The sequence below is a fragment of the Pipistrellus hanaki genome, assembly GCF_964339955.1.
Source record: "Pipistrellus hanaki genome assembly, chromosome: Y".
NCBI lineage: Eukaryota > Metazoa > Chordata > Mammalia > Chiroptera > Vespertilionidae > Pipistrellus > Pipistrellus hanaki.
Genome location: NC_140525.1, coordinates 1,533,756 through 1,558,443, shown reverse-complemented (window position 1 = coordinate 1,558,443; position 24,688 = coordinate 1,533,756). Strand labels below are relative to the sequence as shown.

The 24,688-nt window shown below is 40.3% G+C and overlaps 1 protein-coding gene across 1 annotated transcript; it reads right to left on the bottom strand.

The window, feature by feature from the left end:
- Nucleotides 1-13,700: 13,700 nt before the first annotated feature.
- On the bottom strand, nucleotides 13,701-24,398 carry LOC311615848 (claudin-34-like; the record flags this gene model as incomplete). Its single annotated transcript, XM_084871285.1, has 3 exons — nucleotides 13,701-14,367; nucleotides 18,777-18,962; nucleotides 24,163-24,398. The coding sequence occupies 3 exons, from the start codon at nucleotides 24,396-24,398 to the stop codon at nucleotides 13,701-13,703; spliced, it is 1,089 nt and encodes a 362-aa protein (XP_084727411.1).
- Nucleotides 24,399-24,688: the final 290 nt, after the last annotated feature.

Sequence of the window (24,688 nt, the reverse complement as noted above, 5' to 3'; positions counted from 1 at the left end):
AAATACTGATCCCAGCTAGGCTATCAATCAAAATTGAAGGTGACATAAGGAGCTTCAGAGACAACACAGGACTAAGGGAGTTTATTTCCACCAAATAAGTAATATGAGATTGCTAAAGAGTCTAATGAAGAAAAGAAGAGTAAAGAAAAGAAGAGAAAAAAAAATGGAAGAGGAAAGGGAAGGGGAAGAGAAGAAAGAGAAAGATAAGAAGAGAGAAGAGAAGAGAAGGGGAGAGAAGAAAAGAGAAGAGAACAGAAGAGAATAGATGAGAAGAGAAGAGATCTGAAGTGAAGAAGGAACACAGGAATATAGAATAAAAATCAATGAATCTGGTTTGACTCAGTGGATAGTGTCGGCCTACAGACTGAAAAGTCCCAGGTTTGATTTCAATCAAGGGTATGTACCTTGGTTGCCAGCACATCCCAATAGGCTTTGTGCTAAAGGAAGCTGATTGATAATTCGCTCTCATTGATGTTTCTAACTCTATTTCTCTCTCTTCCTCTCTGTAAAAAATGCAATAGTTTTAAAATGGAATAAAAGTGGTGATAAACAAGTACCTATCAATAACAACTTTAAATGTAAATGGATTAAATGCCCCAATCAAAAGGCATAGAGTAACGGATTGGATAAGAAAGCATGACTCATATATCTGTAGTCTAAAAGAAACCCACCTCAGAAAAGAGAAGCACACAGACTGAGGGTGAAGTGATATGAAAAGCTTTTTCAGGTGAATGAAAATAAAAAATAAAAAAAGCTAGGGTAGGAATACTTATATCTCACAAATTAGATCTCAAAGTGAAGGACTTAAAAATAGATAAGCAAGGCCACTTCATAATACTACAGGGAGAAGTCCAACAAGAAGAAATAACCCTGGAAAACAAATATGCAATCAATACAGAAGGAGCCAGATACATAAAAAGACTCCTGGAGGATATCAAGGGAGAGATTTACAGCAATATAATCATAGTAGGAGACTTTAATATCCCCTATCACCATTGGACAAATTCTTTAAACAAAAAAATCAGCAAAGAAGCACCAATCCAAATTACTCACTAGATCAGATGGAATTAACTGACATCTTCAGAACATTTTGCCGCAAAGCCACAAAATATACATTCTTCTCAAGAACACATGGGTCATTTTGAAAGATAGACCAGATATTGGGTCACAGGAAAAGACTATTCAAATTTAAAAAAATAAAAATCATGTCAAGCATCTTCTCAGAACACAGTGGCATAAAATTGAAAATCAACTACAATAAAAACAAAAAATAAATAAAAAAACATGGAGACTTAACAGCATGGAATTAAACAATGATGGGTTATCAGAGAGATCAAAAAAGAAATAAAAAACATCATGACAACAAATGACAATGAAAACACAAATATCCGAAATTTATGTGACATAGCTAAAGCAGTCTTGAGAGGGAAGTTCATAGCTCTATAAGTTTACTGCAAAAAAACAAGAAACAATGGTAATAATCTAACCCTACAACTCAAAGAGAAAAAGAGCAATAAGAAAAACCCAGTGTAATCTGAAGAAAATAATAAAGATCAGAGCAGACTCATATATCTGCCATTTATAAGAAACCCACCTTAGAAAAAAAGAAGCCCACAGGCTTTACATCACATAATTGAGAGATAAAAATCATATAATTTTATCAATTGATTCAGAAAAAGCATTTGACAAAATTCAGCACCCTTTTATATAAACTCTCTCAACAAGATGGGGAAAGAAGGATCATAACTCAACATAATAAAAGCTATATAGTATGAACTCACAGCTAACATCATACCCAATGGGCAAACACTAAAACCATTTTCCCTAAGAACAGGAACAAGACATGGATGCCCACTCTCACCACTCTTGTTTGACAGTACTGGAAGTATTAACCACAGCAATTAGACAAGAAGAATAAATAAAAGGCATCCAAATTGGAAAAGAATAAAGCATGTCTATTTTCAGATGACATGATATTGTACATAAAATTCCTAAAAGACTCCATCAAAAATGACTTAATAAATGAATCAGGCAATGTAGAAGGATACAAAATTAACTCCAAGAAATATATGGCATTTCTATTGACTAATAGCAAACTTACAGAAAGAAAGACTAAAAAAAGCAATCTCAATTACCATTGTAACAGCAACAACAAAAAATTAAGATACCTAGGAATAAACTTACCTAAGGAGGTAAAAGGCCTATAAGTTGAAAACTATAGGACACTGGAAAAAAAGAGATACAGAAAGCTGTAAACAGATGGAAGATCACACCATGTTCATGGATTGGTAGTTTTCTGCTCTTTACATGGGATTTTCTCACATTGTACTAAGTTTCCCTACTACACAAAGCAATCTATAGATTGCACTCCCCATTAAAATACTAAATGCATTTGTGACAGACCGAAAAAGAACTCTCCCCAAATTTATCTGGAATAAAAAATAAAATACCCTGAGAAGCCACAACAATCCTGAGAAAAAAGAATAAAGTAGGAGGAATCTCAATACTAAATTTCAAACTGTATTATAAAGCCATTGTTCTCAAAACAGCCTGGTACTGGCACAAGAACAAACTTATTGATCAATGTAATAGAATAGAGAATTGAGATATTGACCCAAACCACTATGCTCAATTAATGTTTGACAAAAGTGGCATGAACATACAATGGAGTCAAGACAGTCTCTTAAATAAATGGTGTTGGGATAATTGGACAGATACATCCAAAAAAATAAAACTGGATCACCAACTTAGACCATACACAAAAATAAACTCATAATTGATACAGGATTTAAACATAAGACAGGAAACTATAAAAATACTAGAGAAATCCATAGGCAACAAAATCTCAGACATATGCTGAAAGTACCTCTTCATTTATACTACTCCTAGGCAATGGAAGCTAAAGAGAAAGTAAAGAAATGGGACTATACCAAAATAAAAAGCTTTTGTACAGCAAAAGAAACCATAAATAAAACAAAAAGAAATCACACTGGATGGGAGAACATATTTGCAAATGTTATCACTGATAAAGTTATAATCTCCAACATCTGCAGGCAACTTATACAACTTAATAAAAGGAAGATAAATGATTAAAAAAATGGGCAACAGACCTAAATAGAATCTTCTTGAATGATGATAGAAGCAGGCCAAGAGACACATGAAAACATGCTCAAAGTCACTACTCAAGATGCAAGTCAAAAGTACAATGAGGTGCATCTAACACTTGTCAGAATGGCTATCATCAACAAATTAACAAAATACAAATGTTGGCAAGGATTCAGAGAAAAAGGAACCCTTGTGCACTGCTGGTGGAATGCAGCCACTGTTGAGAACTGTATGGAGTTTCCTCAAAAAACTAAAAATGTAAATCCCATTTGAACCAGTAATCCCACTCCTAGGAATATATCCTAAGAAAGATGAACATCAATCTGAAAAGTTATATGCACCCCTGTGTTCATAGAAGCACAATTTACAATAGTTAAGACTTGGAAAAAGCTAAGAATTACAATAGCTAAGATTTGGAAAGAGGTGCCCATCAGCAGATGACTGGGTCAGAAAACTATGGTACATCTACACAATGGAATACTATGCGGACACAAAAAATAAGGAATTCTTACCATTAGCAGCAACCTAGATGGTACTGGAGAATGTTATGCTAAATGAAATAAGCCAGTCAATGAAAGAAAAATACCGCATGATCTCACTCATTTGTGGATAATAAAAACCATTATAAACTAATGAAGAAAAAGATAGATACAGAGGCAGTAAAACATCAAATAGACTGTCAAATTACAGTGGGAAGTTTAGGGACAGGTGGGGGAAGATAAGAGATCAACCACTTATATGCATGAATATAAGCATTACCAATGGATGCAAAACACTGTAGGGTGAGGACATGTAAGGGAATGATTTGGGAGGGGCAATATTAAGATATGTACACATATAATACCTTAATTAAAAAATGAAAAAAAGTACATCATTTCTCAATGTGAGCAAAGAGGGAAGAAAGAAGTTTGTACAATGTGAGAAAATCCCATGTAAAGAGCAGAAAGCACAGTATCACTGAGAAATTACTAAAAGTTGCAATAAACTGTTGGAAATACAAGGAAAAGAAGTATAAAGCATTTCTCAATGGGAGGAAATGTTGATGAAAGGTTTTTATACAATAATTGAAAATCCCTTCAAATAGAGCAGGAAGCACACTACAGCACAGTGTTAACCTGTTAATCGGGGAGTTCCCTTTTTAGTGACACAAGGTATAACGGGCGCATACTCTTTCACTAGGACGTGTCAGTACGTCACGCCCAGTGGACGTAATTTTATATTATTATTTTTTAATTTATACTTAATTAAAATAAATTAAATATATATTTTTTCATTTATTTATATATAAAGCACAAAGGAAATTACAAAATTACCAACAAATAGAAAAGAATACTAACAAAAAAGGAAACATCAAATTAAAATATTATAAATTTTACAAACAATTATAAAGATTACAAAAATATATATATATTTATTTCTATACACAATAAAAAATATAGAAAAGTTAACAATTACAGAACAATCAACAAAAGCACACAAATAAAATAGAAATATTGAGTTTAAAAAATTGAAATATAGATGTTAAAATTCAAAACTCAACTTCCATGTGATATATTATAAAACCATTGTTGATACATAGTGCTACCTTACAATACCTGACACCTGTATGTAGATTCTTTCCTAACACCTTTTTTTGTAGCAAACTCGGCATTTCCTGGATTTAGTTTTTCCTATATCGCTTTTCATTTATTCTGGAAAATGCCTTTCAACTTAGTGTGATGGTTTAGATGTAGAGCTGCTTGTTGATGTCTTTGGGTGAGTTTTTACTATGTTGTTATCTACCAGTTTCTCTACACACTCTATCCAAAACTGTAATCAATCCAAATGACCTTTATCTTTTTTGTATATAATATATGCATTGAAGCAGCACACATCAATTAATCGTAGAAATATTTTTTTATAAAAATTTTTTACCCTATTACGGGCAGCCTTGTAGGCCACCATAACTCCATCTCTCAAATCTACTCCACTCACATTCTTATTATAATCCAGGACAACATTCGGTTTTTCTTGCTTTCTTCCTCTCTTTTCAATCATTGTCTTTTCGTCATTATGATAGAACTGAGCATCAATACGTCTTTTTTATCCTTCCATTTTAAAACCATAAGTTTGTCTTTGGTTCTTACATATGTTCATTTTTCTGTAATTTTTTTGTTTTTATTACACTGGGGATTCCGACTCTGTTTATCCTCATTGTTCCAACAAAGTCTGTATTGTTTTGACACAAGAGTTCAGCCAACCTATAGAAATTATCTAGCCAAAAACGATTTGGCTCAGTGGTAGAGTGTCGGTCTGCGAACTGAAAGGTCCCAGGTTCGATTCTGGTCAAGGGCATGTACATTGGTTGCGGGCACATCCCCAGTAGGGGGTGTGCAAGAGGCAGCTGGTCGATGTTTCTCTCTCATCGACGTTTCTAGCTCTCTATCTCTCTCCCTTCCTCTCTGTAAAAAATCAATAAAAATATTTAAAAAAATTATCTAACTAAATCCTATACCCTTTTTTTCAGTAAGTCATGTGTTAACTCCAAAACAATTCTTGTTGATTGTTTTTCTTGTGGGTAGTTCGAACCATAATTTGTGTCCTTGCCTGTGTATAAAATTGTATTTTGTACATACCCAGATTGGCTTTCACTCAAAATAAACAACTTCATTCCAAATCTAGCTCTTTTTCTAGATATATATTGTTTCCAAGATAAATTCCCTTTCCATAATAAAAGTGATTCATCTACACATATTTCTCGTTCACATACATAAAAACTTTTAAACTTTTCTGACAAATTATTGATGATTGGATAAATTTTATATATTTTTTATAATATAAAGGTTGGAGAATATAAAAATATAAGTAAATAATATATAATACAAAATAGGTAGGTAAGTGTAAGTACGTACCTGTCACTGCTCACCCAGAACACGCCCACCACTCTCAATAGCGAAATTATACTGATTCCCTCCGTGTCTTAAATTCATGTAGAGACATGTATGGATGATTAATACCTTTGTTGTTCGGAAATATACATCCCACCCGTTTCAGGGTGCAACATATATTTCAAGGTCATATTAATACGTCCTACCCATACCCAATATTGTTTACATTTGCTATATTTATATGTCCCACTCGGTTAACAGGTTTTAAAAACCACCAGTAATTCTTTGGAAAGCAGCAGTAACTGATCCCAACTGGTTAGAAAGAGGTAAAACTCACCTCTATGTGAGTGAAGAATGTAGAAAGAAGTTAGTAAAATGTGGGAATATCCATGAAATAGAGCAGTTAGCATACTATAACTCTGTTAGAAACCACTCTGTTTTAACCGAAATGCAAATGATTTAGTAATCGATAGTAAATCGGTGGAAAACAAGTCTACATCATCTCTCACTGTGAGGAAAAAAGGAAGATAAGTTTCTGTACAATACAAGAAAATCACATAAAGACAGCTCTAACCACAAATAGAGCCCAGTAAAGCCCAAAGATTTCACTGAAAATCAGCACTGATGTAACCGAATAGAGAGAAGACAAGGGAAAGTCACTTAGTAATATGAGGAAAGAGTTTAGAAATGAGTTTGTACAATGCAGTTGAATCAATAAGAGAGAGCAATATGCACAATATAGTACAATATTAGAAACCAATGATAATTCAATGAAAAGCAGAAGTAAATGACAATATAGTTTAAAAAAAACAAGTGAAAATGACTTTGGAATTTTAGGAAAGAATGTAGAATGGTGTTTGAGCACCAGGAGATATGTGCTAAAGTGCAATACGTAAATTAGAACACATTTTTTATTAAAATATATTTTATTGATTTTTTTTTACAGAGAGCAAGAAAAGGGATAGGGAGTTAGAAACACTGATGAGAGAGAATCATTGATCAACTGCCTCTTGCATACCCCCTACTGGGGATGTGCCTGCAACCAAGGTACATAACCTGGACCAAAATTGAACCTGGGACCTCCCAATCCATAGGCCTATGTTCTATCCACTGGGCCAAACCGATTTAGGCTAGAGTACACTTCTGAAAGCATTTGAAATCAGTGAATGGCAGCTGTAATCTCTACAATACAGATGGGAAACAGGTGGAAATCACTTAAGAACATGAGGAAAGACTGTACAAAATGATTGACAATGTGGGTATTTCAGTGATAAAAAGCATAAGCACACCATAGCACAGTGGTACACACCTTTAGTAACTGAATGAAAAACACGAGTACATTATACAAAACGATTAAGACAAGTATCGCTCTGTGAGGATAGAAAGTAGAAAGGTATTTGTAAAATGAATGGATACCTGTTTCCCCAAAAATAAGACAGTGTCTCAAATTATTTTTTGCTCCCAAAAATGCACTAGGTCTTATTTTCAGGGGATGTCTATATTTCCATGAAGAAATAGAATATAGTACACATTTACTGTTAAGTGAAAATAAAGGAAATGTATTACCTGTATAAGGTATGGTAGTACAGTAGTTGTCAACACAAACCAGACAAACTGTGAATCCTATAGTATCAAGAATTCACCCATTTATTCAATGACAATCATGTCATCATCTTCTGGAACATCATCATAACAATCCAATTCCTGAATTGCCTGGTGAATTTCTTGTGACTCCTTTTGTATCAGAATCAGTGGACCAAATATCTCATGTTTAGCCTGGGGGGAGGGGGCTTATTTTTGGGGGGATGTCTTATATTTCACTCAGAAGCAAACCTGAAAGTAGGTCTTATTTTCGGAGGATGTCTTATTTTTGGAAAACATGGTATCCATAAAAGAGAGCAGATGCAACATGCAGCAGTGTTAGAAACCTCTGGGTACCCATTGAAAAGCAACAGTCAACTATAGAGAAGGATTCTAAAAGAAGAATAAATCATTTCCACTGAGAGCACATAGGGAAGAAAGAAGTTGGAACGATTGGGGAAAATTCCAGGTAAGAAGCAAAAGCACAATATACCCAATCTAAGAAATCACTGGAAAATTACAGAAAAGCAGCAGTAAACTATAGGAAATGCTTGGAAAAGAAGTGTAAATCATTTCTCAATGTGAGAAAATGGTGAAGAAAGGAGTTTCTAAAATGTGTGACAATCCCTTAAGTAGGGCAGGAAGCATACTATACATAGCACAGCGTTAAAAACCTGATGTGATTCACTGAAAAGGAAAAGTAACTTATGCAAATGGTTTCAAAACAAGTAACACTCATATCTCTGTGAGGGAAAAATATTAAAAGGTGATTGTGAAATGTGGTGATGTACATGAAATAGAGCAGTAAGGATTATCAAACTGTGCTAGAAAACCACTGTGGGTTCACTTAGACTCATCAGTAAGTGATACAAAATTGTTGGAAATACATGTACATCATTTCACACTGTCAGCAAAGAATGAAAAAAGACTTTTGTACAATGCAAAGAAATCATTTAAAGACAGCTGTAACCACACTGGAGCACAATGTTTGAATCGCTAGGAATTCGATGAAAATCAGCACTGATGTGCATCAAATAGAGAAAAGACAGCTGAAAGTCACTTTGAATGAGAGGAAAGAGTCCAGAAAGTTGAATATAAAAGTAGGTGAAATAATGGAAAAGAGAAATACGCACAATACAGCACAGTAATAGAAACATAAGAGAATTCACTCAAAAGCAGCAGTAAATGAAAAATAGTTAGAAAACAAGTGAAAATCTCTTTTGAAAATGAGAAAAGACTCGAACAGCTTTGGAGCATAAGGAGAAAACAGTTTGAAATTCAACACACACATTAGAGCACACTTTTGAAAGTGTTTGGAATCAGTGAACAACAGCTGTAATCTCTATAAGAAATCACCCAGAATTACCAAAAGCTGCAGAAAACTGTGGGAATACTTTGAAAACAAGTTTACATTCTTGATACCAATGGTTACAAAACAAAACTAAATTCTCTATGTGAGGAAAAAACATATAAAGGAGTTTGGAAAATGTGGGATGTCCCAGAGATGGAACAAAAAGCATACTATAACTGTGATAGAAACCGCTCTGTATTGAAAGAAACACAACAGTAAACAATACAAAATCTTTGGACGACAAATGTACACCTTCCTCACTGATACAAAAGCATGAAGAAAGGTATTTGTACAATGTGGGAGAACCAAGTAAAAGCTGTAACCACACTAGAGCACAATGTTAGAAACCCTAAATGTTCTCTAAAAATCAGCAGTGACATATTCCTAATAGAGAGAAGACAAGTGAAAGTCACTTACGAATGAGAGGAAAGCGTCTAAAAGGTGTTTGTACAAGTTAATTGAATTAAAAAAACAAAAAAAGCAACAACAACAACAACAAAAACAAAAACACTAGCAGTGTGTGCACCATGACACAGAGTTGAAAATCAGTGAGAATTCACTGAAAAGCAGCAATAAATGACAAAACTATTGGAACACAACAGACTGTGAGAAAAGAGTGAAGAACGGTGTTTGAGCAGAAGGAGAAATCAATGCTGAGGAGCAATACACACTTTAGAGGACACTCTTGAAAGCACTTTGAAATCACTGAACAGCAGCTATAATCTCTACAACACAGATAGAAAGCAGGAGCAAACCACTTCTGAACATGAGGAAAGACTGTACAAAGGTGTTTGACAATGTGGGGAAGTTTGTGCTGAAGAGCAGAAGCCCACTACAGCACAGCATTAAAAACCATTAGTAACTGACTGAAAACCAGCAGTTGATTATACAAGTTTATTGGACAATAAGTAAAAATCATATCACTGCATATGGAAAGAAAATGGTAATGTGTTTGTACAGTTTGGTGATATCCAGGAAAGAGAGCAGAAAGCAGAGTTAGAAACCTCAAAGTACTCACAAAAAAGCAACAGTAAACCATGCAAAGCTTTGGAAAACAAGTGTAAATCATTTCTCAATGTGAGCACAGAGGGAAGAAAGAAGTTGGTCCAGTTACTGTGGGAAAATCCAGTGCTAAGAGCAGAAGGCACACTGTACTGAGGTCTAAAATACCACTGAGAATAATACAAAGCAGCAGTAAACTGTAGGAAATAGTTGGAAAAGAATTTTAACTCATCAATGTGAGGAAATGGTGAAGAAAGATGTTTGGACAATGTGTGGAAATCTTTAAATACAGCAGGAAGCATAGTATAACAGTCACAAAAACTGTAGAAAAATAAAGTATCTACACTTCTAGGAGAGGAAAGAATGTAGAAAAAATGTTAGTAAAATATACAGATATCCATGAAATAAATAGTGTGCATACTATATATAGAAAGAAACCACTCTGTGTTCACTAAGATGCAGCAGTAACTTACACAAAATAGTTGCGGAAAGGTGTCTCACTGTGAGGAAAGAGTAAGAAAGGATTTTTACAATGAGGGAAAACGCCCTGTAAAGAGCAGAAAGCACCCTTTACCCCAGACTAAGAAATCACTGAGAATCATGCAAAGCACCAAGTTGTAAATCATTTATCAGTACAATGAAATGGTAATATGTTTGGGCAATATATAGAATTCAGAAACATGTCTCCCAAGAGCTTTCTTTTTCAAATATCCAGAGATATGATTCACTTGAATAACACAAGTCCAGTTTAAAACTTATAAGTCCTGTCATTCTGTTAATGATACGTACTCCATTGACAGATTTCATGGGGGGGGGGGGGCGTGTGGAGATGGTGTTTGCCTAGAAACCATTTACCAGCCATTGCACAGCTGCAAGGAGAATGGGTAAGACTTGGTCAAAGGCCAGTCCTGAATGTTCCATGGGCTACTTGCAAACCCCTGGGATGGGGACCAGGCTCTCTCAATGCAGAGGAGTGAGTTCCACCCAGTTCTAAGGACATTGTGCAAATCATAGCAGGCAGAGCAGGGGCATTTCCTAAAGAATGCTTCTACTTATTTTTTTAAAAATATATTTTATTGATTTTTTTTCAGAGAGGAAGGGAGAGAGATAGAGAGCTAGAAAGGTCGATGAGAGAGAAATATCAACCAGCCGCCTTCTTGCACACCTCCTACTGGGGATGTGCCCACAACCAAGATACATGCCCTTGACCCGAATCCAACCTGGGACCTTTCAGTCTGAAGGCCGATGCTCTATCCACTGAGCCAAACCGGTTTTGACATGCTTCTACCTCTTTACACTTGCTCTATCAGAGGGAAGAGGGAAAAATCCCTTGCCCACACCCAAAGGATCCATTGAATATTCCAGGGTCCGCAGGCAATGCCTTTGGAACTCATGTTTAAATAGCTGATACACTAAAACCAAGGGGGAAATTTTGTCAGACACTCTGTTCTCAGAGACTTAAGTACTGTTTGAGAAGAAAACCATTTCATGTCAGTCCTGTAGCTCTCACATTGAAGTGAGTTCATCTCATTTTAAACCTACTAAAGACCTCCCCAATTAATGGTTGAATTTAAGTTGAGTCCCTTGAAATTTCTGTGGAGCTCTAAGCAATGGAAAAGAGGGTGTGGGTCAGGTGTATGTTATGTCTCCAAATTCTTGACTGCACATTTTAGAGGCACTTCATCTAGTTAATATTAGCTGAAAGAAGACATCAGTCTGTGAGAGAACTGAAGTTGTTGTCTCTCCTGACATCCCAATAAACATGATTTTGGAATGTAATGAGATGAGCATGTCAGTAGGGGATGAGGGGGGCTTAGAACATACTCAGGCAGTGAGTTGGACCACCCATGAAGCAGAGAAATAGGATATACCTATTGGCTGTGGTTCTGTGAGCAGTTACTTAGATTTGTAGACACTAAACCTATGCTGACTGGGAATCTAATTAAGCTTTAAGGGATAGGGAACAATTTCAAAAACAGGAAAATTGATTCCTTTTCTTCAGCAAATCAAAATTTTTTTAGGTAAATAGCAAAGGTTTGGAAAGGGGAGTGTTTAAAATTGAGCCTTAAGGAGCAAAGTGAGTGGGTAAGACTTATGCAATAAAATAAATAAAATTGTACACTTATTTAAATAAAATACAAATTTAATTCAGAGAGGAGTGGAGAGGGAGAGAGAGATAGAAACATCAATGATGAAAGAAAAGCATTGGTAGACTGCCTTCTGCATGCCCCCAGTGGGCATAGAGTCAACAACCTGGATATGTGCCCTTGACCAGAATTGAACCCAGGAACTTTCAGTCTACAGGCCGATACTCTATTTATTGAAAAGAACCAGCTAGAGCTATAAAATTATTTTTTCAAGCTTTCAAAATTCTAAGAAGCCTTTGATAAGAACAACAAAAAGTTGTTAACTTTAAAGGCATACTATGGTTTAGGAAATGCAAGGTAATTCCCAATTTTTAAAGACTAGTTTTGAAGTGTATCAGGGTGAAGAATTGTGATATCTGGGGTTTGCTTCAGAGACTTCTGAGAATGAGAAATAGATAAAAAGAAGGTAAGAAAGAGAAAAAATAAATATGGCAAATCAAAATTGCTGTGTCTGGTAATAAAAGGGGAATTCCTTCCACTATTCTGCTTTTGCACATAAGTGCAAATTTCATGTCCCAGTGGAGAGGTGTTAGTGCCATGAAATAGGTGGTCAGGTTTCCTGCTTCTAGTGGGAGGTTGAGGGGAAGCTGTGAGAATCCCAGCAATTCTCATTTTCACACAGTAGGTGCATAACATCAATTACAATAATAATAGAAAACATGTAAATTGAGCATACCTCCTTGATGACCACAGCAATCAGGGAGGAGTATGCAAATTAACCTGACAAAGATGTTGGGCCTGTGGGCAGAGGGCATATGCACAGCCACCAAGGAGAGCAGCTGATGATGCCCACTGCAACTTTGCTGGGATGCAGTGTGCATTCCACTTCCACAAGAGCTCGGGGCCTACACGCACAGGCCCAGAGCAGCCAAGGGCGGGTTAAGATGCCAAGCTTCCTGTGTCCAGGGGACTTCACTGGATTTCCTGGTCCTGTCAGCCCTGCCTGGCGGTGGCTGGCTTTGACAGTCTTTTGGTTTCTGCATCCCAAGGATCAGAAGAGGAAACCAAGAACATGGGAGCACAAGGGATTCTGGGATTCATAGTATGATGGCAGACACATTGTGGGGTCTCCAAAACACTAGAGCAAAGTGAGCTTAGAACAAGTTACTATTGTGATTAGGGGAATCCAGGGAAAGGAAAGGTGAGAGACTTAAGTAAAGTCACAGTGGTGAGGTAATATTAAAGGAAAGGTACCCTTCCATTTTTGGGAAATCTCCACCAATAGAAAAAACAAAATAAAACAAACAAAAAAAACCCACAAACCTCTATTTAGCTGTGAGAAATGAATCAAACAAGGTTGTGGGTCTCAGCCAATTCCCTCATATGATTTCAAAGACAGAAACTCCAGGATTGGAGAGGGCACAGGTTGTACTGAAAGGCCCACCCTGTGAAGAAATCTTTCTGCAGCAAGACCCTCCTTTACCCAATAATAATAAAGACGGCTGGGGAGTGGTTGGTTTGGGAAAAAAAATTTAATGAAGTTCATTAACCAATCAATGAGCCCAATTTGGACATACTGCAAATGCCCACTTTCTGCTCAAGATGGCTTTGTGAGCCCTTGGAACTATTTCCTAGAGCATCCTGATAATACTGCACCTCCACATTAACTTCCCTTTGTGGATTTGCAAAGCTATGCAACTGGGAATTTCACACTTCTGAGGCCTCAGGTACACTTGGCTGTCGGGGGAGAAGCTGGTAAGACAGGGTAAACAGCCCACTCAGCAGTATCAGGATGGCAGCCAGAACTGCCACGGGGACTGTGCTGCCAATCTCCTGCCGGTCTGGCCTGAAGGGCATGTGGAAGGATGGTGGGAAGCGTATGCCGTCTTCATTCATCACAGCGTGGTAGTTCCAGATCAGAACAATGAAGATAAATACCCCAGCTATGATGCTCAGGGCTCCGGAAGCTAAGAAGAGATTGCAGGTGTTTTCCTTCTGAAGATGAGCCACACACACTCTCTGCAGACCCATGATGGTAAGCACTTTCCCCAGGAGAGCCAGGAGGTTGGCAGCCAGCAGCAGGTGCTGAGTGATGCGGATATTGAGAGGCAGGTAGGTGTCACTGTACGTGTAGCGGTGACACGCTATGGCTCTGCTCTGGAGGTTGTTGGACTGGTAAGTGCAGAACTTCCACATCCCTACACAGGCCAGCCCTGGGGAGGGGGCGGAGCTGCTCTCCATGTACCAAACGCGCCACTCGGCCAGGCCCATGCAAGTCATGGAGAAGATCCATCCTATGGTGGTGACAATGAAGCCCGCTACTTGGCAGCTGGCACTGTGGACCAGGGAGGCCATGGCCATGTATCCCGGGGAACTGCAAACCAATATAGAGCATCATTAGGATGGGTCAAACAGTCCTGGAACCGCCCCCTGGGGATCAGCGGGGCTATATTGGAGAGGGAAATTCCAAATTCTACAATGGAGACACTTGACCCCCGTGCTCTGCTGAGTAATGGTCCTTGGGAAATTTTTACTGATAGCTTTCAAATATGTAGACTTTCACGTTGCAGGGTACCTAAGTGGTTAGAGCGTCTTCCGAATAAGCCAAAATCGCAAGTTCAATCCCTGGTCAGTGCACATACAATAAGCAACCAATGAATGCATCATTCACTGGAATACCAAGTCAATGTTCCTCCCTCCCTTCTTCCTTCCTCTCCTCTCTGTCTTCCCCCCTCTCCCTGTCTCAAAAATCAGCCAAAATATGTTCAAACTTTCAAACAGGCAGTTCCATTTATGGGCATTGGTGGAAAGACCCAATGAAGATTAGGGACAGATATTTTATGATAGAGATGGGCATCAAAGTAGTGCTGTGTGACATTGAACAATGGTAAACCATGTCAAACCCAACAGTAGGTTTTGGTGATGTAATGTATGCTACAGCCATACAATGGAGCTCCATACCAAACTTACAAGTGCAGCCAAGTTACACCTGGTGTGATGTTTGGTGTCTGGCCCTTCTCACCTCGCATAATGGTGTCGAGGTTCATCTGTATTGTAGCTCCTGGGAGCAGATCATTCCTTTCAATGGCAGAGCCATCTTCCATTGTATGGATGCTCCACAGTTTGTTTATCCCTTCGTCAGTTTGGGTACAGTTAGATCCTTTTAAGTTTTGTCTCTTACAAATTCCCTTGCTGTGAACATTTGTGTCTAAAACTCTACATGGGTGTATGTTCTAATTTCTGGAGTGTAGATAGGTAGGAGAGAGACTAGTGCATGGGTCATGCTGTCACTGTATGTGTCTTTAACTTTGAACAAAGTACTAAGCTGCCTCTCCTAGTGGCTGCTTCTTTGCAGTGAATGTAGGAATTATGTTTTGGGAGTTTTTTTTTATATTCAGGTTGCAATTTCTCCACACCTTCTCCAACATTTAGCAGTTTTTCATTACACAATGGAATAGTGGGCTCGTATCAAATAATAGGATCTCTTACCCTTTGAGACAGCAAGGAGGGACCTGAAAAGTATCATACTAAGCAAAAGAAGTCAGTCAGAGAAAGACAAGGATCCCATGATCTCACTCTTATGTGGAATCTAATGAATAAAATAAACTGAGGAATGGAGTGGATCCAGAGACATGGAAGTATGGAACAGGGGGCAGAGTCTTGGAAGAAAGACAAAGGAAAGTGGGTGGGTGGGTAGTAATTAACACAGGACCTTGTATGCATATGAAGAATTCATGAACCCAGACAAAAGGGTGCTGAAGCCCTGGGTTTTGGACAGGATGTGCTGGAGTGGGTGGATGGTTGCAAAAGGGGACACATGTAATCTTTCAACAATAAAGATAAAAAACAACTGATGAACAAAATAAATCCAGAGACATGGAGGCATTGAGAGAAATCCAAATCTCTGAAGGAAAATGTTGGTTTATGTGTGTGTGTGTATGTGTGAGTGTGTGTGTGTTTGTGTCCGAGTGTATGTTTGTGTCAGTGTGTTTGTGTCCGCATGTATGTTTGTGTGTGTGTGTGTGTGTGTGTGTGTGTTTGTGTATAGAGGAGAGGGGGGATGTGATGAGATCAATCATAGAATGTATATGTATAATCTGTGGATATAAGCAATAGTTCAGTGAATGCCTGGGGTTGGTGCAGTGGAGGGTGTTAATGGAACAGGGAAAGAGGACATCTGCAATACTTTGAACCTTGAGGAGAAATTAAAAAATAAAATAAAAAATAAAATGTAATGTGATGAAAGGGAAGCAGCATGTTACAAACTTGTACAGACAATGGGATCAGAGGGCCAGTGAGCTTGAAAGTTATTAATATTGTGCAGAATCACATTCATATAGAAAAATGCACCAAATCTAAGTGTACAGCTCAATGACCTGTCAAAGACCAGTGCAATGACATGGAAGTATGGAACAGAGGGAAGAGTCTTGGAAGAAAGACAAAGGAAAGTGGGTGGGTGGGTGGGTGGGTGGGTGTCAAGGGTAATTCACCTGTCGCCACCGCTCAGCTTAAAAGAGATAATATCCCTGGTTTCTTGCTTGTCTTTAGTTTCCCACCTCAGCAGGAATCCCCAAACATGGTGATTCCCTTGTGCCTTGTTTTGAAGACAGGTTTTGTAGCCAGGGCATTCCTGTGTAAATGGCTTTCTATGCTCCTTAATCTCAGGCTATGACTTCAAAGCAAATGGCACAGGGGGAGAAAGAGAGAGAGAGGGAGGGAGAGAGAGAGATGCATCAATGAAGAGAGAGAATTATGGATCCAATGCCTTCTCAACATCCCCTGTGAGAATCAAGCCCCCAACCCAGGCATGTGCCCTAACTGGGAATTGAACTATGACCCTTCGGTTCATAGGTCGATGCTCAGCCACTGAAGGCAAACTGACCAATCTGATTTTTAAAAATAATCTGTGCCTGTTCGAAAATTTCAGTTATTTGAAATGAGCATAATTTTTTGAAATAAAAACCATAAGTAAAAAAACAAACAAACAAAAACTTAGGAAACAATGGAGGATTAACTCTGGTACACAAATATGTTGCAAAATTTTGTGTAATAAATTCGTTTCCTGTAGTACCAAGCAGACTTTAGAGAAGAGAACTCGGTATTATGGGAAAAGGTCATAGTGGGTTGCATTTAAAATGCAAATAAGATCCCTGCTTGATGTGGCTTCACTCGGTGGACCTTGTCCTGTGCACTAAAAGTTGTTGGTTTGATTTTTCAGCCACAGCACATATCTGAGGTGCCAGTTTGGTCCCATTTAGGGGGCATGCAGTAGGCAGCTGACATACCTTTCTATTCTCTCTTTCCCTTATTCTCTCTAAAAATCATTTAAAATTCATAATACAAAATTAAAAATAAACAAAATGAGGACCAAAAAAAGTATAAGTATGTAGTAGATTTGTTTTGTTTTTTTTGCCCATTCTGAAATACACCGGGAAGATAAAATGAGATAGCATCTGCTGAGATTACCAGGCATTTTTCAAGTTGAAAACAAATGGTAGCATTCACAAGCAATACAAGAATAGAAATGAACAAAGGGTGAACAGGAGTGGACATGGAAGCCAGTACTTGGAGAACTTTCAAGGGGCCCTCAGTGGAAGGGAAAGGAGGAGAGATCTTCTAGCCTGATACCAGAAATTCCTTCTCATGGCCAGATGTTTATGGAAGATGCCTTGTTTATAAAGTTCCTTCTTTCAGGCCACACAACCCTCAACAAATTATGTGGAAGGAACACTTTAAATGGCATGTTGGGCCTGGTTGTTGTGTCTCAGTTGTTGATAAGGTTTAATTTCTGGTCAGTTGGATACTCTTTTATCAGTAGGAGCAGTGCAGTAGGCAGCCAATCAGTGTTTCTGATCATTGATGTTTCTATCTCCCTCTCGATACCCCTTCCTCTCTCTCTGCAATCAATAAAAACATGTTTTTAAACAAGACAAGTCTTACATAAAGGATAGGCAAATAAAGGTGTCCTACATTAACCTGTCAGCAGAATTGCCGATGAAAGTTTAACCTGTTCAATGAGCAAATGAATGAGTTACATAGAGTGACACTCCCCCACCCTAAGAAATCTCAGGGCTCTCTTAACTAGAGTAAAAAAATAAATCCCAATGTTTACCCAACTAGTACAGAAGGCAGGAGGAGGACGTCTCAGAGGTACAAATGGAAGCAACTGCCAGGCTCAAACAGAGATGAGGAAACCAAACATTCTTATGTTTCCATGGCTCCCAGGCCTGGCCTGCAGGCCTGTGACAATAGTCTCCTTAAAGGGCCAGAGTCCAGGAACAGATCTTCAGGAGTTGAAGTCTTTCTACTGTAGAAATGTCCTTTTTGAGTTCTTAGGACAAATAGTCACTGTTATCCATCCGGGTGTTAAGTAGAAAAACTGGAAGAAGAAGCACTGTGATGGAGAGCAAGTGTCATGCTAGGGAGCCAGTGCCAGGACATGGGATGGCCTCCCTGATCGGTCCTTGGACCAGGACCTTGGGGCGAAACTAACTTGGGCCCTGGCTGTCACCTTACTCTGCTTCCAGTTGGACATTCCTGTCTCCTTGAAAGAGTTTCTGATAGCACCTCACATGGGACACATCATCTGGGGATGGTGGTAGGCAGGGAGGAGAAAGGGCCAAAGGGGTGCCAAACATGGAAAACAAGGAAGTGAATAGACAAAGTGACTCCTGAGTCAGAAAACACTCAGCTCTCTTCAAACCCCTCCTCTCGCTGTCTTTCTTAATAAGGTAACTGTGGGACTCATCAAGGACACATCCTTTGAGGCAAAGATCTACTAACACTACCATGGGGGCCAAGGGTGGATTTGGCCCCTTCCTTAAGCTGTCCAGTTTCCACCTTCTCCTCATGGGCTGTGGGGCCTCAGGATCCAGCTGTGAGTACACATCAGCTCTGGTTCCGGCCCACACGATCCAGAACTCCTGATGAGCTCCCTTCTGTAAATTCAACATCTGCATTTTCCACCTTCTGTGGAGAAAATAGGAGGTAGACAGGGGTAAATTAAGATATCAGGGAATAAGACCATGGCCATGAGTCTGGGAATCTTGGCAGCTGGGCCAGACACCCAATGGGACTTTTACTCCTTACCCCAGAAATCAGATGCTCCTTGCACTACTGGGATCCTTCGTGGTCCCCATTTCTGGTACCTTTTGGTGTCAGCAGGAAGGGGGTATCATGTCCTTCCTGTCACCCTCTCATCTTCATCAGCCCTACATATCTATACATCTGAAGCCTGTTCCCAGAATGACCCCAGCAGTGGCTCCAAGGCCTTCCTGAGTTCTCCCTGTGGCCCTGTACACTTCTATATCCCAGCTGTAACTGCTCAAAATGCCAGGGCACAACCAAGCCATGGAATCCCCCTCACCTGGGTCGAGTCTCCTAGGCAAGCAGGGCATCTAGCCCATCGAGCACAGCCTGCAAGATATCATGATAAGTCTGTTGATGGTTCAACAAGGCCCCCAGAGGGAGGCAGGGGAAGGGCCAAGTCTGCACCAGAACCTTCAGGACATTGCTGTGCCTCCCAGCCAAGGCAGCCGTGAACAGAGATGGGAAGAGCTCCATAGGCAGCCACTCCACTGCAGCAATGGCCGAGGCTTCATCCCTCAGCAGGCTCTGGCATGCCAGGTCCAGGAGTCTGAGTGGAGCCTCACTGTTCATCCTGATGAAGTGGCTCTGAAAGAGATCCTGGGAAATGGTCAGGAGCAAGGCATCATGTCAGGTGAAGCATGAGCAACCCCATTCCCTCTCCCTTCAGAGGAACCAGCTGAGGGCCAAAGGCACTGCTCTGGCAACAACTGGAGCGTCCCAACTTACCCCATTCCCATCTTCTGCTTAGGGGCCACAAGGCCACTCAACACTGCCTCTCCTAGGCTGGTGCAGGATATATACCTCATCAGGCACCAAGGAGTGGTGAGATGACCACTGCACCCCTCCCACATGTACTCACTGCCTACCTGTAATTCTGCTGTGCAATGAGTACTGGGAAACCAGAGAGATGGTCCCACCCTTTTCAGGGAAACCTTTCTTATTATTGCTGATGGACTGAAAGCCCCTGGAGTAGGCAGCAGCCCCTGGTCCATCACATCATCTCTTGTTAAGCTCCAATAAATTAAATAGATGGGGAAGATTAAGGAACACCCACAGAATGCATACCTTGTGTCTTCTGATATATTCTAAAAGATTAAAAGCAGAACAAAAGTTTTCATAGCATGGGGGAGCTAGAGATAAGAAAAATTACAATTCATTTGAGATGTACATTTATTCTCTGTCCTTTCTATGTATATTAGAATGACCACTTTATCCATGACAACAGAGGGCTCACATGCCACAACTAAGCCTTCTCCCAAAAGAAACTGCGAGCCCTGGTCAGTGTTGCTCAGTTGGCTGAGAACCCCCCTTGCACCCAAAGGTAGCTTGCAGGATCCATTCCCGAACACCAGTAGGAGGTGGACAGGAGCCATCTGATGGATGTTTCTCCCATAAATGTTTCTCTCTCTCTTCTTCCCTCTTTCTAAATATCAGTTGGCTTTAATAAAAAACCTCCCCTAATACTGATTTTCAGACACACAGCCTGACCATTAAAAAAACCAAAAGGGATATTGCCAATTTGACCTACAATATGTTCCTTAGGGATATTCTACATTCAGACACCTTTATGAATGGCACACATCAAAACAGAAATCAAAACATTTTAGATTAAGGCAAGCCAAAAATCTAGTGGCAAAGGCAAAGTCTGCTTCTTTTTAAGGAAATAAATGATAATTATCTGTGACCTTAAGCTCCTTGGGGAACAACTTAGGCTCCTAACTCAGCAGAGTACGTATGCTGCAGGGAGCCCTTGGCTCTGACCTGGGCAGTGTCTTTCATGCTCTTGCCTCTGGTCCCGCAGCCTCCTCAGAAACTATTATACCCCATCTGGCCACACCTTCCTGTTGACTTCCCAGCTGAAATGGCAACTTTCAACTGAGAACTGAACCTTAGTACTGATTCTCCAGGCAATTTACCTGATTGGGTTTTGCACTCTGCACACCTCCAACTGAATACTAGGTCCTCTCATGAAAGAAAAAGAAAATGTAACCAACCTGGAAGTAGACTTGATGGGTTGTTGGTACCACAAAAATTCCCTAGTATTCCTGGTAATATACCATTAGACAGACAAAGTATCCTCTCAAGACGAAAAAGGAATACAATGCAAAAAGCATTGAGTACCAAACAGTCCCTGACAGATGATGTTACCTCAATTGCAATTCCATACAAATTCAAAGAATAACTGGACAGTAGTTGTTCCAGATTTTGAGGATCAAGCCATCCTCAAAGGATGAAGGACCAAAATCACATCTAGGGATTGATCAGAAGGGAGGGGTGCAAATTTTCAATCGTACCAAGAAAGTGAGCCAAAACAAAGTGCACCTTTGGGAAACTCACAGACTCTGACTGGGTAAACTAGAGAACTGAAAAGGCTGGTGGTTAAGAAGGAAATGGGTGGATACTTTAAACCCAAGCTGATGGGAATACAGGTAGGAGGTTCAATCACCCTCCCTCTGTGGAGGTAAAGTCCATTCCCTCCAGAAGAACCAGATGAGCTCAGTAAACTGGCTTCAGAAAATTACATGTAAAAGTATGGGCTATGCAGAGGCCAAAGGAGAGGTGTTTAGTGGAACCTGGGAAATGACTTACCCAGTTATAAAAGGCATTGAGAGGCTAGAATCTTGGGCTCTTTAGAATATTGGAGGCACAGAGAAAGATAAACCTGGACCAAAAGCCCTAAGTATCCTTATCAAGGAGCTGCTCCCAGAGGGCATTCTCTTTAGCTCAGGCCTCCTATTTCACACCCTGATCTTCCACAGGCAGGAGATTAGGCCCAGACAAGTTCCAGGGTTATGTCCCTAAACATAACTGCCAAATAATGTATGGATAATTAATGTTTGCTCAACCCCAGGGAACAACATGCTATTTGGCTTCAAAAAATCCTTCTAGGCCTAAAACTCTCACTCAGATTGTGAGGGAAGAGTGTCCTCTCTCAGGATTTAGCAGAGTGCAGAGATACACCTTCCCCTTCAAAGATTTGAAAGTGTACTACAATAGTATTTGGCATGTTTGGTCAAGATATGCCATATTATCGGATGTCCCATGGTGCACTGAGTCACAAATTGGATCTTTTGAAATTGAGATGAGAGAGAGAGAGAGAGAGAGAGAGAGAGAGAGAGAGAGAGGCACCACTTTTCTGCAGGGTCTCTTTTACCTCCTGCAAAGTGATGCCTAGACCAGCGTTTTTCAACCGCTGTTCCGCTGCACAAAGATGTTGCCTGGTGTGCTGTAGGTGCAGACAAGACAAGAATTTTATAATTTTTCACTATTTTGTTTACTTAATATTTCATAATAAAGTAATTATAAAATACGTTCTTTGTGTTTATTTGATTCCTATTCAAGAGAATTACTTTATATATAGTCAATATAGGCACAGAGTTAAATTTTTTAACATTTTCTAATGGTGGTGTGCCTCGTGATTTTTTTCATGAAACAAGTGTGCCTTTTCCCAAAAAAGGTTGAAAAACACTGGCCTAGACAACTCTATTATTCCAGGGAGAGAGACCATGCGACATATTACCACAGTGGTGTTCACCAGAAATTACAGAATGGTTGATTAGATTTCTTGAAGAGATTCAAATTGTAATGAATTCAGGAAGTTAATCTCGACTTGTTCCTGGGCTTTTAGTAGGAGTGGTGCCACGTGGGGGCTGCATTTCTCTTTAACACTGACGTTACATGCACTAGAAAAAACCTGGAAAATTGTAGGAGCCCAAGCTCAGGCAGCTTCTATGAGATCCCAGCGTCCAGGAGTTACAAGGAGGCAGGTGGGACCACTTAGAATGACGAGGAAACAAAGTCTGAGCTGAACTTGCCTTCTTCAAGAGCAAGAAACACTCTTCTTTCCATGCAGAGCCTGCTTTCCTGGGGCATGAGCTGGGGCCCTGGAGGCAGGAGCACATCTTCATCAAGGGCTGTCCTTCCTGCCCAGTATTGGAGAGTACCTGCCGACTCCCAGCACCCATACATGAATCTGGGGATGTTTTCACCACCTCCCGGTCCCCTGCCACCTGCCCTCATCATGGCTCTCACTTATGTACAGGCCATAGAAGCCTTTGAGCACATGATTCCTACTGGGATCCCAAGGCATCTGTCCTTCCAAACTTTTGTTTTCTGTTTTGTTTCTGAGTGAGAGAGTGGTACTTAGAATGTGCTCAGAAGTCTGGGAGCCCTCGTCATGCATCCCTGGGATGTCAGCCAACCTCTCATGAGCCTGACGCTGGGACACCCACTGACGACAGAAATCAGGAGAGAGATCTCCCCAATTCATCCGAGCTCTTTTGGAGAACATGACTTGCTACAGTGTAGAGAAGGAAAGGCAACATCCCAGCTGCTCTCCTGGATCCAGAGAAGTAACAGAGAGGTGGTAGTATACCTTTCTTGGTTTCCTGTCACTCTGGGCCTTCAGAGGTCCAGTGGATCAGTCCCCATGCATGGGCTTTCCCACATTCAGCTCTCTTAACCCAGCCTTTGAGCAGACATGCTTCCACCTGGCGTCTTTTCCTTTGACGTCAGACCTCTTCTTATCCTGAGGTATATTGTCCTCTGCCTTTTGGAAATTCAAAAGTTTATGCTCGCCCTACCTGCCCTGCCTGTGCCCAACAAGGCCTGGTTTCACCTCAGACCCAGTGGCATCTAAACAATGGACTGCCCCTCTTTCTTCCTCCCCAAGGAGGGCATGCCTGTCTTCCAGGGCACAACTGTCTCTAGGCATTTAATGCCAAGGGAGGTGCTTCTAGAGGCACAGGGGAGTGGCTGAGGAGGAGCACTCCCTTCAGGCTGGAATGACCAAGAGACTCCCATGAGGAACCTTAGAATGAGAGACAGGAGAAAAGTTGCAGCAGAGCAGGGGGCATTCTTCCTGACTCTGACAGAGCTGTATCCCACATATCCAATGGAGAGTGCAGGCCAGGAGGTGGGAGAGTGTCAAGCACTGATTCTGCAGAGAAGTGAATGGCCCAATCATGGCATTTAGGCTGCGGAGGGATGATCCTACTGATGTTTGCACTTCTGCCTCATTAGTTGGAAAGTACTATGCATCTGACCACTGAGGGCGAGAATGGTGTGTACAACTGCATACCTGGAATCCAGTGGCCCTAAATCCAGAACTCCAAGCCAGAGGAAGCCCATTGTGTCTGAGAGCAACTCCAGATGCTCTAGGCTGTACACCCTGTTCCACTGCAGCCTGTGGAACCTTAAACCAGGAGGGGCGCCATAAGCCTCAGGGTCACAGAAGGACTTGCTCCATGCTGGACAGGAAAACCTGCTCTGCCCTGTGCTGAGGGCTGGCAGGAGACACTGGCACAGGGTGGACATGTTCTCAGGGATGTCCTGGGTCAGCGGATCCTAACCTGCCATAGCCAAACACCTCTCTTCTCTCCTCAATTTTTGGTTTACTAAAAAACATTCACTGAGTGCTGAAGGTACATCCACTGCTATTATGGGTGATCAGCAGGGACACCTCATGAGAATATCATGGTCTCTGTCAGAGCATCTCTGAGGCAGGCACCCTCACTCTATTGGGTAGACAACAAACAAACAAAAAACAAATGAGCTGAAAAATGAGTAAATCACAAAAAGAACCAAATGCTCGCCAACAAGGAAAC